General features: G+C 43.6%; 1 protein-coding gene across 2 annotated transcripts in view; it reads right to left on the reverse strand.

Moving 5' to 3' along the window:
* Positions 1 to 290: 290 nt before the first annotated feature.
* The window catches only part of arnt2 (aryl-hydrocarbon receptor nuclear translocator 2), a 136,450-nt gene continuing 120,163 nt past the window's right edge, over positions 291 to 16,577 (reverse strand). For both annotated transcript variants that reach the window (XM_080729881.1, XM_080729880.1), the window contains exons 18-19: positions 2,991 to 3,136; positions 291 to 907 (exon numbers count right to left, since the gene is read on the reverse strand). In XM_080729881.1, the coding sequence (XP_080586007.1) occupies positions 809 to 907; positions 2,991 to 3,136 (245 nt within the window). In that variant the 3' untranslated portion in view covers positions 291 to 808. The remainder of the gene's footprint in view (positions 908 to 2,990; positions 3,137 to 16,577) is intronic.

Raw genomic sequence — 16,577 nt, forward strand, 5'->3', positions numbered from 1 at the left:
TCACATCCCACTTAAAGCAGATTTTTTGGGAGTAATTTCTTCCTTTATAGTGTAGTGTATAGCAAGTGAATGAGACTGAAAATTACCCTAGCTGTCAAACATTTTCCCAGCCATTTTAAAAAAATACACCCCGGCCAAATTTGTTTAACCCATTTAGAACGGGTACACATTTTGTGTATCATTATTTTATGCTTTAACTATTGAAAAATAGCAGATATACAAGCTCACAGCGCGGCACCGAGTGCCGCGCTGCGAGCTCGTAGATCTGCTATTTTTGAAAAGTCGTGAACATTAGAATTTTGACCCGATTCTATAAGTGTCTTTTGAATCCTTCTAATTCTAGGCCTAAATGGGTTAATAACCCTCCTAGATGACAAATCCATTGAGAAACGGACCATTGCTCTCCACGGTCACGGAACTGCCATTTTTGACCCAACTATATGTGGATTAGAAACATACATACCGTAGGCCTCAGTGCCCGAAAACAAGTGTGTGTACGTGTGTGCAGATGATGAGTATACCATCAGATATACACGATTACACGTGCTAGATCACACGTGTGCTAACATTTATTATCTTTGTGTGCGCGTGTGAGTGTGAGTGTGTGCGCGTTAGAGAAGCTATATAGAAAGAAGGGGATGAGCGCGATGAGTGAATGCACAGATCTGTCCATTTTCTTCTGTCTGTGCGGTCGGGCCAAGCAAGAGCGAGAGACAGTGAGAGAGAAAGAAAACGCGGAAGGAAGGAAGGAAGGAAGGGAGGGAGGGAGGCAGGGATGAAGGGAGAGGGAGGAACGTGGGCGACGGTTCTACTCGGAAAAGGGCGGGAACATGCCAAGGTCAGCAAAGTCCTCAATGTTGTAATTGGCCGTTCCCTGGGAGGGGTCCCCAGCCATGGGTAACATGTCCTGTGGAGACAAGACAAGACAAGACAAGAACACACGCGCACACGCACACACACGCACACGCACACACAAGGAAGTCACAGGTTAGAGGCCGGGCCAGCAGGGGCGTCACAAGGGGTAGGAAAGTGGGACTGAGTTACCAGGGCTCAAGGTGGTGGAGGGGCCCTAGTAACTTTAGCTATTGAAAAATAGCAGATATACAAGCTCACAGCGCGGCACCGAGTGCCGCGCTGCGAGCTTGTAGATCTGCTATTTTTGAAAAGTCGCGAAAATGTGTGCAAATCTTTGAATATATGTATTTTTTTAAGCGAACATTTGTAACTCAAATTTTGCTTCTTGGGGGGTCCCTGGAATGAAATATTTTGAGATGGGGGTCCGTGGCCAAATTCATATCATTTTGGGGGTCCTTCACATGAAAAGGTTTGAGCTCCACTGACATCGACACATAGATTTTTCAAAAGATTTTCATGATTTATCAAAAATAGCAGATCTACAAGCTTGTATTATCTGCTATTTTTCAATAGTTAAAGCACAGGGGCCCCACAGTGAATCCTTGTACCCGGGGCCCAGAATTTGGTGCGACACCCCTGCACACAAGGAAGTCACAGGTTAGAGGCCGGGCCAGGAACACACAGCCATTATCAGATACAACACTGTGTACACTGGACACAGGCCAGGGACGTGGACAGGCGGCTCTAATGTCCATCCAGCAAGACTGTGCCTTTTTACCCTCTTCACCTCGCTGGTTGTCCAAATCCAGCTCACGGCACGTTGCCGGGCCAACATCAACACTCTGTGTGAGTGTGAGTGTGTGTGTTTGTGTGTGTGTCTGCGAGGTGCTGAGAAAGTGTGTGTGAAGTGAGAGGGAGTAGATATGTGTGTGAGGAGGGGTGCATGGTGGTGATAGGGGTGAAACGGTTCGTTGCTTTTATCGATTTAACTGGTCCTTTAAGTCAGTGGTTCTCAACCTTTTCAGGCCGCGACCCCCAAAATAGTCATATTTTAACTGGGGACCCCCCCACCCTGACGAGCACTAAGAGTTGAGGCATTACATTTGTGTTGCGAGGCGTTGTGAGCATGTAGATTTGCTATTTTCACAATTTCTGCCTTGAATATTTGACAATTTGGCCAATGTTTAATTTGTCATTTTAGAGGTATTAAAAAGTCCATAAATTGTCACTTTAGAAATGTGCAGATACCCTCTATACACTCAAACTTTATGTTGGTTTGTTTACTGTCGAGTGAGAAAACAATGTTGCACATTAAGTTAGTCATCTGGGGACCCCCCAAAATAATTTGGGGACCCCCCCTGGGGTCCCCAAATAAGCTAATTGACACTTTAATAATATCCTCTATTCATAATCTATCCCCATTTTGGACATGTCGTTATAGACAAAAACCTTTTTGGATTTAGTGAAAAGTATAAAATAACACTGAGCAGGTTAAACAATTCGGTGAAATAAAAAGAAAACACGTTTAACGATTAATTCGATTAATTGTAAAAGCAATTGATTGAGGATGGAAGGTTGCAGGCAGTGTTGTTTTGGACAGCACATTTTGATCTAGTTTTAGTCATAGTCTTTTGAATAAAATGTAATTTAGTTTTAGTCATAATTTTGTCACCTGAAAAGTATTAGTTTTAGTCTAATTTTAGTCGACTAAATATCATAAGATTTTAGGCGACTAAATCTACAGTTGATTTAGTCAACTGAAATGTATTTTGGCAGGCCTTGATGGCGTCGTAATGACTGATTTTACACGTGGTTGTGTGCTAAAAATATCAGATCTACAAGCTCACAACGTGACACATTGTGAGCTTGTAGATCTGCTATTTTCAGCATGCAACACCTGAGAGCAACCAAACATAAAATTACTCGTCTCCACTAGCCCCTCCCTAACGTTTTAGTCTAGTTTTTATTTTGTTGACGAAATTGTCAATATATTTCGTCTTAGTTTTAGTCATCACAGCTTAGTTTTTATTTAGTTTTTTTGCCAGTGAAAAAAACGCAGTCGACAAACATTTTTCTTCATAGTTTTAGTCGACAAAATCAACACTGGTTGCAGGCCTACATGGTGGCACACTAACCTGAAAGACCTCCGTCTGGCTGGGGTTGGGATGCGTGTGCTGTTCCCCCGCCTGCTGGCTGTGATGCTGGTTCTGCCACTGGGACCAGACCTCGCTGGGGCGACCCTGGAACTGGCCAGAGCTCTGGTTGCTCTCCCCCGACACGTCTGCACGCACGCACGCACGCACGCACGCACGCACGCACGCACACACACACACACACACACACACACACACACACACACACACACACACACACACACACACACACACACACACACACACACACACACACACACACACACACACACACACACACACACACACACACACACACACACACACACACACACACACACACACACACACACACACACACACACACACACACACACACACACCATGAACACACAGGGAGAGAGTTGGAGATCCACGTACTAACTAATTACGACACGCCTCGGGGGCGGCCTCACGCTTCACATGCAACCAAAGTATTTTCTTTTGGCAGGCCTGAAACCTTTCTAATACCTTTTAAAACCCATTCAGAACGGGTACACATTATTGTGTATGATTATTTTATGCGTTAACTATTGAAAAATAGCAGATATACAAGCTCACAGCGCGGCACCGAGTGCCGCGCTGCGAGCTTGTAGATCTGCTATTTTTGAAAAATCGTGAAAATAAGAATTTTGACCCGATTCTATAAGTGTCTTTTGAATCCTTCGAAGGTTTTTTGAAAAACCTGTGTTTCTATGTCAGCAATATGGCCGGCCATTGTCAAAGAAAAGGTCCTTTTCACTCAACTGGAGCTCAGTTTGTCTGTTATTGAGAGACTACTATGTCAGTGGTTCTCAGACGTTTTCATGTGAAGGACCCCCAAACTGATATTTATTTGGCCACGGACCCCCCATCTCAAAATATCTAGTTCCAGGGACCCCCCAGAAGCAAAATTCTAGTTACAAACGCTCGCTTTGAAAATACATATATTAAAAGATTTGCACACATTTTCACGACTTTTTCAAAAATAGCAGATCTACAAGCGCGCAGCGCGGCACTCGGTGCCGCGCTGTGAGCTTGTATATCTGCTATTTTTCCCTGGTTAAAGCATTCAATAATGCAAGGACTAAATGGGTTAATTCTTAGGTATCATAGTGTCAAGGAAAATATATAATGCAGGTATCAACAACCATGCTCGACATGGGCCAGCTGCTGAGCTGGAAAACATTCCCGTGAGAAGACCAAAAACGTTATTTTTACAACCCACGAGCCATGTTTCAAATAATTTAATGTCACGGCAAACTTGTTTGCCAGATTGTAATATCAGCCTGCATCAATATCCCCAAGATGCATTCCTAGGCGAAGGATGCTGATGCTATGTCTGGTGGCACAGTGATACCGGGTGTGGAATATTCCACTGCACCCTGAGGGAACGCGGTGCCATTTTTGACATCCCTTTACCCTAGCGTAATGTTCCCAGTCCCCGCAAGAATAAAGTTAGGGTTGGGTAGAGCCAGGGGCGTCACAAGGGGGGGGGGAGGGGAGTGGGACTGAGTTACTAGGGCCCAAGGTGGAGGGGCCCTAGTAACTTTAGCTATTGAAAAATCGCGCTGCGAGCTTGTAGATCTGCTATTTTTGAAAAGTCGTGAAAATGTGTGCAAATCTTATATATATACGTATATTTTAAGCCAACATTTGTTAACTCAAATTTTGCTTCTGAGGGGTCCCTGGAACTAAATATTTTGAGATGGGGGTCCGTGGCCAATACATATCATTTTGGGGGTCCTTGACATGAAAAAGTTTGAGCACCACTGACATGGAAACATAGGTTTCTTGCACACATTTTCAAAAAAAAAAAAAAAAATAGCAGACATACAAGCTCGCAGCGCGGCACTCGGTGCCGCGTGCGAGCTTGTATATCTGCTATTTTCAATAAGTTAACATTCATGGGGGGCCCGCAGTGAATCCTTGTACCCAGGGGGGCCCAGAATTTGGTGTGACACCCCTGGGTAGAGCCGTTAAAAAGGAGCGTTGATCTCCACATTGGCAGATACATAAGCAGTTGTCGGGGAGTTGTGACCCGAGCGGTCGATAAATCCTGGCTCCTGGAGGAATGGCTGGCTGTGCTCTCTCATGCTCTGCCGGGGTGGCGAGGGGAGCCCTTGTCATTTATCAAATATTCATCAGGCAACGCTCAACGCTCAACAACTGCTACTGCTGCTGCTGCTGCTCAGGCCTTGCCTCAGACTCTCTAATTGATCCATCACAATACGAAACATCCGCTGCATGGATCTGCTGAGTCTTGGACTTTCTCACGAAAGGCAGTGTCGGTAACAAACACTAATTGGATGTATTGCGTGGCGGTAGCAGCCCATTATTACGGGGCCTTACACAGACAAGACAGATGTTTGCATATCGTCACTGTCGGGCAGAAACCTTGTATCTCCAAGTTTCAAATGTGTTAATTTTTTCTCAAAGTAAAGCCCTGCTTCATCATTCAAGGCCGTTGTACAAAAGTAGTGAAAACAGCAGATCTACAAGCACACAACGCCTCGCGGTGCGAGGCGTTGTGTGCTTGTAGATCGGCTGTTTTCACTAGTTTGAATCATTTTTAAAATGATAAATGCAAAATTAACGGTTTTGGACATACACGGTTTTCACCTGACAACGACGATATACAGGCTTGCAGACACACACAACGAACATGCACACACACCCACGCACACTTGGACACACACGTCGCACACGCACGCACGCACACACAGCCGCACTCCCTGAGGGGCTGCTGTGAGTCTATATGTGCAACTGGGAGGGCAGAGCACATTAAACAGAGGCAGATTGATAAGCCTCTCGCTCTCCCCCCGCAGACAGAACATTCCTGCTGTTTCACAATAAACACTTATGTTTCATCTCCTTTGCACTCAGACACAGAGAAGGAATGCCTGCCCTAATGATGGATGGAGGAATGAGACCAGACGTTAAACCCAGAGAGAGAGAGAGAGAGAGAGAGAGAGAGAGAGAGAGAGAGAGAGAGAGAGAAGTAATGAACCCAGCTAATACAGGAAGCTAAGAGATAAGGAAAAACATGCGCATATCACAAATCAATATGGTGAAACACGCGGAACGATGAAGAGGAACTCAAAAGGCTGCAAATGGGTTCCATCTTTCAAACCCACCGTCCTCTGGCGTTTGGCCTTTATCTGACTGTGTGCACGTGTGTGCGCGTGTGCGAGCGAGCGTACGTGCGTGTGTGTGTGTGTGTGTGTGTGTGTGTGTGTGTGTGTGTGTGTGTGTGTGTGCGTGCGTGCGTGCGTGCGTGCGTGCGTGCGTGCGTGCGTGCGCGTGCGCGCAGGAATTAGAGAAAAATAGAAAAATGGAGCTAGAGAAAATCCATTTGGCCAATGTGCCTGTCCATTAATAGACCATCAGGACTCAGAAGGCAATTGCAGCTCTCCATTCCTCTATAGTCTCCCGGAGAACATGCACTACTCCTGGGGGGACACTTACTCTTCTATGAGATGACTGATGTCTCTGCTGACCACACATGAATACTAAAAAGACATGTCGAGGTCCACATTTACAAGTGTGAATACATACAAGTTCCCTCAGCCCCATGTTCCCTCAGCCACGCGGGTGAATGTTAACCTGGTGAAATGCTAACCTGCCGACGCTGGTGACTGCTAACCTGGTGAATGTTAACCACTATGCCTAAACCTAACCCAAACCTCAGTAAAACTATGCCTAAACCTAACCCAAACACCTAACACGGGGCTGAGGGAACATAGGCATGACCCCTAAGGCAGTAGTTCTCCGCCTGTGTTTGCATTATTAAAAAATCACACTTGTGTGAACTGAGCGGTGGAGGCTGCGTGTGTGTGTGTGTGTGTGTGTGTGTGTGTGTGTGTGTGTGTGTGTGTGTGTGTGTGTGTGAATGTGCCTGGCATGAACAACAGCGCCCCTCCCTTAACATGTGTGGTCAGAAAAGGTACTGCAGGCTACATACAGACACGGGCGGATGGACGGACGGACGGACGGACGGACGCATACTCACACACACGGCCACATATAGGAGACGGTGTGACCAGTGACCACCGCTCAACAACGCAATTGTCTACCTTTTTATGATAAGCCACTGTAATTTATATTAAATACAAATATAGAAGACGAATATAGAAGAGATAAAGAAGATGAAAAAAGAAAGAAAAAAAAACACCAATAACAACTGAGAGTTCATTGCGAATATGGTCTAATTTTCCTTCATCTGTCGGGTTCCAGTCTCTCAGTCTGGATAAACAGAAAATCCCTTCCAAAACAATACTATCAATCTGCTTAGAAATAACAGGCCTCCCTCTCAGGTCCTTGAAGACATTCCATAGAAAACAAACACTCAACAAAGCACTACGCCATCAACAACCGCCCCTCCCTCCCGTGCCCTCTGCCCGGCTTTTGAACTGTTGCCGCCGATGGCATTGCCACAAGTGCCAATTGGACTGCAAGCTTAACAACCCATTTAGAACGGGTACACATTATTGCGTATCATTATTTTATGCTTTAACTATTGAAAAATAGCAGATCTACAAGCTCACAGCGCAGCAACGAGTGCCGCGCTGCGAGCTTGTAGATCTGCTATTTTTGGAAAATCGTGAAAATTTGAATTTTGACCCGATTCTATAAGTGTCTTTTGAATCCTTCTAAGGTTTTTTGGAAAAACCTATGTTTCTATGTCAGCAATCTGGCTAGCCATCGTCAAAGAAAAGGTTCTTTTCACTTAACTGGAGCTCAGTTAGTTTGTTCTTGAGAGACTACTATGTCAGTGGTTCTCAAACCTTTTCGTGTGAAGGACCCCCAAAATGATATCTATTTGGCCACGGACCCCCATCTCAAAACATTTAGTTCCAGGGACCACCCAGAAGCAAAATTTGAGTTACAAACGTTCGCTTTGAAAATACATATATTCAAAGATTTGCACATATCTTCACGACTTTTTCCAAAAATAGCAGATCTACAAGCTCGCAGCGCGGCACTCGGTGCCGCGCTGTGAGCTTGTATATCTGCTATTTTTCACTGGTTAAAGCAGTCCATAATTCTAGGCCTAAGGGTCACATTAGTGACTTGCATTGTAAGTGATGTCATTCCTGTTATTATGCATTTATTTTGCCTAGTGCTGTTTTTTGTACAGTAACTTGTCTCTTATCTGTTGATTGAATCCTCATGTGTCATGTCCTTCTGTTGTTGATTGTGTGCCTCTAAATACCTCTTCCTTCTTTTTTTTTACTCCACTACATTCATAGAATGTGAAGGCCACAACATATTCAAGCCTTGAGTTGGAACCTCGAGGTCCTGGATCATGTCTTGCATCATTGGAGTAATTTGTCTTTGACATGCCAAAAGGTCACAGTTACCTCATAAATAAAGACACGGTTTAGTAGAAAATAGATCACTGAATGGGATCATGGTCATGTTCTATTGTCTTGGGTGTTCATTTTAAGAAATATATAAGCAAACGAAATAAGAAACACCCCAATGTCTAATACACAACAAAATGCATGCTAGGCTTCAATAGTGGTAGGTTTCTAAAACTAAAGAAATGTTTCGCTTCAGATAATATTATGTTTTGTGATCTTTTTGTTGTCCATGACCATGGCCTCATTAGAAGGGTTTTTAACTCACTGGCTGCCTGGTGAAGTATGCTGATGTAGAGATTGTCTGATTGATTGGAGGTGGGTACCAGACAGTGGCAATATTGATGATGATAAGTATCACCAGATACTGTAAGTGTTCTGAATGTGAAAACAGGCCAGTGGCTGAGCCAACGCAGGCCAACCTGACTCTGTGTAGAGCTGGATGTAAGTGGAATGCATCATCTGTTAACCCAGTGATATTCAACAATTTCATCGTTTTAGGGGCACGGCCATTTGGCCTTTGGTGTTGTCAATTCTTTGAGTACACAAAGGCCAAATGCTAGGGCAGGAAGGCCATCAAATAAGTAAGCCATTTACCATGAGAGGGAGTGGGTTGTTGGCTGATTTACCACTGTTTCAGGGTTGTGCCACGAGCCGCCAGGCTTGATCTCGGAAATGTCTCATGCCTCATTTACCACTGTTTTAAACCAATCAGAATCCAGTATTTGATCATGTGACTAGAACAAGTGGTAGAAACACAAGGTTTATTCCATTGAAAGAATTATTTGAATTTAAGAGTGAAGGAAGATTTTGAAATGTAGACTATCTTGAGTGAAAAAAATCTCAGCCCTGCACAAATCAAACTTGCATTGATCAGGGGTCATCAACCCCTGGGCTTGTGATGGACATTTTCCTCAAAATATGTTTTTGCCACAGAGAGATGTATACTAGTGCAGTAGACATGATGGAGAACACATGCTGTGTTTTTAAAGAGGGAGAGTGGTTAGTCCTCATCTCTTTGAATGTTATTTAATTTTCTAAAGATAGTAAGTAGGAAAGCTGAGAGGGAAGGCGTAGATGGAGCAATTTATAACCCATTTTCCAAAATTGCTTTAAAATTCAAGTGTATTATTAGTACATTCTTCTTCACTTTCTACTTTTTCCTAAGTGATGGCTTTTAACTTTTCAAAGCACTAAAGACAATTAGAGACAGCGAGAAGAATTGTCACATTGACATCATCCACTAGTCAGTATTCAGTTGCTTAAAAAAACCCAGGCTCTTTATTAGAGTGTTAATGTTAAAGTTAAAATCACATTATTCATTGGCTTGGAAGTTGGAAGACTTTTTTTTTTTTTTTATGGTTCTCTGCAATGGCGTTTCTGGGTGTACTGGCACCAGTGGCCAGTGGTTCTCAAAAGTCCATGGTTCCACATATTAATTATAGCAGTTACAATCTAAAACAAAAGTGTTAGAAACTATTGTCTTGAATTGACCTAAAGATTTTAAGGACTTCTGGAGCTCATTCCAATGAGCTTATCCCTAAACCTTTTTGGCATTTTTAACTATTTAAAAATTTTTTTTTTTTTAATATTTAAAATAGCTGATCTACAAGCTCGTCTATTTGAAGTATTTTTAAATGTTTTTCAAAATAGTAAAAACAAAAAAAAGGCTAAGAAGTTTATAGCGAAAAGGGGTAAGACATGGATAAAGATATACTGTAGCTAAGAATCTCAACAAAAGACACCGTTGTCTACATGACAAGAAAGAGACACTGGTATCTACATATTGACAAGAAAGAGACACTGGTATCTACATATTGACAAGAAAGAGACAGAGGAGAAAGTGGTACAGTCAGCTGGGGCATTAAGGCCACTGTGGCCTCAGGGCATGCCATTTTTTGGAGGGGCACAAGGCCAAACTGAGGGGCAACGACGGCCATGGCCTTCATGGCCTCCATGAAAGTCCTGCCCTGGCTATTAGTACAACATTGTTATGAGCTATAGATCCGATAATGGAACATCTTTTGGTAATATCTGGTAACATCTGTGCTAGACCTTTAAAACTGCACAGGCTATGATACCTAAGAATTAAAGGTATTGGAAAGGTTTCAGGCCTGACAAAATCATGACCGGGGACAAGCTCAATGCTTCTCCCTCTCCCATCTCTTTTTCAGGCACTGCTATATGTCCAACATCTGAAAATAAAAATGAACTGAACTATATATACCTATATTCATTAACCCATTCTGAACGGGTACACATTTTGTGTTTCATTATTTTATGCTTTAACTATTGAAAAATAGCAGATATACAAGCTCACAGCGCGGCACCGAGTGCCGGGCTGCAAGCTTGTAGATCTGCTATTTTTGATAAATCGTGGAAATAAGAATTTTGACCCGATTCTATAAGTGTCTTTTGAATCCTTCTAAGGTTTTTTGAAAAACCCGTGTTTCTATGTCAGCAATCTGGCCAGCCATCGTCAAAGAAAAGGTCCTTTTCACTTTAACTGGAGCTCAGTTAGTCTGTTCTTGAGAGAATACTATGTCAGTGGTTCTCAAACTTTTTCATGTGAAGGACCCCCAAAATGATATGTATTTGGCCATGGACACCCATCTCAAAATATCTAGTTCCAGGGACCCCCCAGAAGCAAAATTTGAGTTATAAACGTTCGCTTTGAAAATACATTATTCAAATATTCAAATATTTGCACACATTTTCACGACTTTTTTCAAAAAGAGCAGATCTACAAGCTTGCAGCGCGGCACTCTGTGCCGCGCTGTGAGCTTGTATATCTGCTATTTTTCACTGGTTAAAGCATTCAATAATCCTAGGCCTAAATGGGTTAATAAATTAATCAAAAAATATCCCCCCCCCCAAAAAAACAAAAACAAACAGAGAACAACAGAAAAAATATATATACTTTGGGTCAAGCAGCAAACGCACCGTGACTAGAACAAACAAGCCAGTCACTTCCTCATTGATGGTTGTGTCAGGGACGGGAGAGAGCTTGTTTTCTATCTCGACCACGCTTCATACTTGCTCATTAAACAATTAATCTCTTGTGGTTAGGGTTGTCCGCCCAGAGACTGGGAGGACGGGGTTCAACCCCCGACCGAGTCATACCAAAGACTATAAGACTCCATGCTTGGCCCTCAGCCTCAAGGTTTGGATTGGGATTGAGTCCCTGTGACCTTCTAGCGTCATGTCCAGGGGGTGTACAGTACTTGTACATCATTGGCTGGGGGATGTAGTTGTACATCAAGCTGCCTCTCTCTACGGAAACCGGTTCCTGGCGCGTGATTATGGATCCCACTGGGAAAGATGGATAACCACCCCCCGGACTCATATTTGAAGCTTGTGATTGGCCGAACCGGATGTAGGAAGCGCTCCATTGTAGTCACTTGGAACGCGGCAGAGGTGCACCAAAACCTAAACCTATCCTTAACCCTAACCCTAACTCTAACCTTAACCTTAACCCCAGTAAAACTAATGCTGGTGAATGCTAACCTGGTGAAATGCTAACCTGCCCACGCGGGTGAAAACGAGCGCTATATACCGTTTCCATCCATCTTCTCCAGTGGGATCCATAATCAGGCGTTCCTGACCTATGGGCCACATGGCTGCTTACTCACTCACTTCCTGTGACATCACACCCTGGCCGGGTTAGTGCATGCATTTAGTCTAAATCAGGGGTCTTCAACAGGGGGTCCGGGACAACTAGGGGGTCCTCAGAGTTACTACAGGGGGTCCTCCAAATCTTTGTGTGATAGAAACTTTTTTTTCTCCTTTTTTTTATATTAACCACTTGAACCCTAGCGTCCATATTGGGAGAACTTTAGCCAAAAAAAGGGTAGATCTAAAAGCTCGGCAAAGAGCTTTGGTGTAGAGGGGAAAAAGAGCAGACTAAGTACAGAATGAAAATTCAAGTTTTTTTTTTTAAGTATTGACGGTTCAAGTGGTTAAATATCTGAAAACACAAATTGACATGATTCCAAAATACACTGATGATTGTGCTGTCAAATGACAAAACTATATGGAAACAGGTTGCTTCATCTCTCTCTCAACGAAGGGGTCCCTGGCCCGAAAACGTTGAAGACCTCTGGTCTAAATGCATGCACGAACGAACGCGAAAGCATTTTAATCAAGCATTTCACTCTTCAATTGAATGTGAACAAATGCTAAATATATTTTCACGTGTGTGTGTGCATGTGCTGTGTTGTCACCATCGAATCAAATCTTTCAATCTTTACAGCAATCTAGTGTTGACCTGGGATCACAATTAAGGCCTGTCCAGACTGTCTCCAAAACCGAACTTTCCGTCGGAGAGTTCCGACGTGCAGCTTTCCAAACTCTAATTCGGGGTAGGGATGCCCAGATCGGGATCGGGAGATCGGGATATCGGGGCCGATTTCAAAAGATCGGAATCGGGAGGAAAATATCGGGAAACATATAAAAATATATAAGCTGATGAGCTTTATTTTTATTTATTTTTGAGCGGTGGTCACACCGTCTCCATAGCGTGGCCGTGTGTGTAGGTATGTTTGTTTGTTAGTTAGTTTGTTTGTATGTGGGTGGGTCTGTATGTAGCCTCAAGCCTGTGTAGTACCTTTTCTGACCACACATGTTAAGGGAGGGGCGCTGTTGTCCAGGCCACACACACACACACACACTCACTCACACACACACACACACACACACACACACACACACACACACACACGGGGGGGGGGGGGGGGAACCACCGCTCAGTTCACACGGGTGTGATTTTTGATACAATGCTGCACTAAGTGAAAAAAGAAGCTTGGATAGAATGGATACTGTTATTTAAACCAGTAAGACTCCCTAATCGGGAGATAAGCGACCGTTGGTCGCTTATCTCCATAAATAGAGCAAAAATGTGTTTTTCCAAAATCTTCCTGATCCATGTTGTTGACATGAGTGTAGACATACTGTGTAGTGATTTTCGTGATTTTAGGGCAAAATCTGAATCGGCCTCATGGTGGCGCTAGAGGGCCATGTGAGAAATGAGGGGTGGGGTCTCCTCGCCGCCAAGGCGGACGAATAGGTACCGGCCCCGGCTCTCCCGGTCGCTCCTAGCCCGAGTTACGGCATTTTATGTGAGCTGCAGTGGCAGGGGGTCCTCCACTGGGGGCGCCACCACTTCTGCATCCGTTCTGGAGCACCAGGAGTGGGTGGTCCCCGGGAATGCCCCGTGAGCAGCCCCGTTGGGGTGGTCATTTGGTCATTTTTGCACATTTGGTAATTTTTTACACCTGGGGGTCCCCCAGGGACCTGGGGGTCCCCGAAACTCCGGGGGTCCTTGGAGGTTGTAGTTTGGCAGGCAAGGAGTGTGTGTGCAAAATCTGGCATGGATCGGGGCAACGGTTGCAGAGATATGAGCAGGGCAAAAGTGTGACGTGTGACGTGTGACAGAGGGAGTGACGGAGTGACGGAGGGACAGCCGGTGGAGGTTTGGATAGTGTGCAAGTAACTGCGACCTACGGTCGCAATAATAAAAAAAAAAACCTTAAAGGACAACATAAAAGCATTTTTCTTTTCGTTTTCCTTAATGCATTGCCGAAAGATCGGATCGGGAAGGATCGTGATCGAATCGGGAGCAAAAATATTTGATCGGAAAAAAACGCGATCGGGGCATCCCTAATTCGGGGTAATGGTTTTCAGAAGTTTCGAGTGACATCATTTAGTAGTTGTACCGGACCTTTCCAACAAAAAGTTCTGTTTAGGAGAGAGTATGGACAGGCTTTACTATTACAACATCCTTAAAATGTTCCACAAATGGTCATACATTTATGTAAATATTTTTGCACTGAAAGATCTCTTATCTAATAAAACGATGACCACAATTATAAGTTGACATTTCTTTGAACTCCTTCTAAAACTACGTGCTGTCGATCACCATTTCCTATCATTTTTCAATTTAAATCACTTCACATTAGCATTAGATTCACGCTACGTGGCTCTCCATATCGTCGTTGTCGGGTGAAAACCTTGTATGTCCAAAACCGTTCGTTTTGCATTTATCATTTAAAAAAAATAACTAAACTAGTTAAAACAGCCGATCTACAAGGACACAACACCTCGCAGCGCGAGGCGTTGTGTGCTTGTAGATCTGCTGTTTTCACTACTTTTGTGTGACGGCCTTCTACGATGAAGCAGGGCTTTACTTTGCGAAAGAACGTACACATTTGAAACTCGGAGATACAAGGTTTCCACCCGACAACGACGACATGTGTGCGACACATATAGGGCGTGTTAGGAGATTAGCAGGTTGTCAGGCATAATTTGGATCACCGCTGTGCTGTGAATAATAACATGTGGGAAGAAATGTTCACTCGAGCGTGTTAACGTATGGATTACGCTGTGTGAATATTATACGGTACTGCTCGCCGTGTGTGCGCTGGAAACGCATGTCGTCTCAGACGGGCTTTGGGAGAAAATGCACGGAACGTTAATTAAAACCCACTGCTGCCTGGAGGAATGTGAGACATGTGAGATTAGTGCTCAAATTTCGAGGTTCGGCACATTACAGTACAGGGTGCCTCCCTATGTCATCAAGCTGTCAGGAGAACCCCATACTGTGATATACGAGTGCACCATAAAACATGCATATACACACACTCATACTGTACGTGTACACTCACATGTACATTTGCCAAATGTAAGAAATGTGTTGTTTTTTTACGTAAAGCTTGAAGCTAAACAACTTAATGATGTATTAACTTATTGTATTATAGAGGCGATCTTTAAGTAAAGTGTTAGCACTTACTAGGGCATTAGTACTGTCTAGTATGTTTTAATATATTGGCTTACAGTATGTGTTGATTCATTGTTGCGACCGTCAGGTCGCAGTTACTGTCAAAACCTCGACCAGCTGTCCGTCAGTCTGTCACACGTCACACTTTTGCCCTGCTCATATCTCCGCAACCGTTGCCCTGATCCATGCAAAATCTTGCACACACACTCCTTGCCTGCCAAACAACAACCTCCACCCATCAATTCTCACATGCCCCTCTTCTAGCGCCACCATGAGGCCGATTCTTGCAAAACACATTTTTGGACACTGCTCCTACAATTTTTGCCCTTAAGTCACGCAAATCGGTACACAGTATGTCTACACTCATCTCATCAACATGGATCTGTCCCATTTAGCGCCACCTTCAGGCCGATTTTTTCATACACATTTTTGGACACTGCTCCTACAAATTTTGCCCTAAAATCACGCAAATCGGTCCACACTTGCTCTACACTCATGTCATCAACATGGATCTGTCCCATTTAATGCCACCTTCAGGCGGATTTTTTAAAACACATTTTTGGACACTACTTCTACAGATTTTGCCCTAAAATCACGCAAATCGCTACACAGTTTGTCTACACTCATGTCATCAACATGGATCTGTCCCATATAGCGCCACCGTCAGGCCGATTTTTTCAAACACATTTTTGGACACTGCTCCTACACATTTTGGCCTAAAATCACGCTGACAGTCGCTTATCTCCCGATTAGGGAGTCTTACTGGTATTATAGAGGCGATCTTTAAGTAAAGTGTTAGCACTTACTAGGGCATTACTCTATATAATATATTGGCTTATAGTATGTGTCGGATTCATTGTATTGTAGTGTGTATTAACTTATTCATTAACTTACTATATATACAATCTGGGAACCCATTAAAGAAAACAAACAATTTCTTGCTCTGGGGCAGATCAAGTGTTTCCATGGAACAAGGCGGTTAGTGCTATTATATTATTGTTCTATAATTATACCCACTTATTTTTCGACTGAGTCAGTGTCATTTGCAACCACTCAACGTTGCTGTCTGGAGAAACAGGCAGAACGAGGACTTTCAGGGCCATTTGCATCACTCTCTCACTACTTAGCAAACCCAAATAATATTACCCCAGCTTGAGGTAATCCATTAGCTGCGTCTGAAATGGTGCATCATATAAGTGGTGTGGGACAGAGGTAAGAGAGACCCCTTAACCCATTTAGGCCTAGGATTAGTGAATGCTTTAACTATTGAAAAATAGCAGATATACAAGCTCGCAGCACGGCTGCAAGCTTGTAGATCTGCTATTTTTGAAAAGTCGTGAAAATGTGTGAAAATCTTTGAATATATGTATTTTTTAAGCGAACGTTTGTAACTCAAATTTTGCTTCTGGGGGTGGTCCCTGGAACTCAATATTT

This window comes from Nannobrachium achirus (assembly GCF_963921795.1).
Source record: "Nannobrachium achirus genome assembly, chromosome: 7".
In the NCBI taxonomy this organism is placed as follows: domain Eukaryota; kingdom Metazoa; phylum Chordata; class Actinopteri; order Myctophiformes; family Myctophidae; genus Nannobrachium; species Nannobrachium achirus.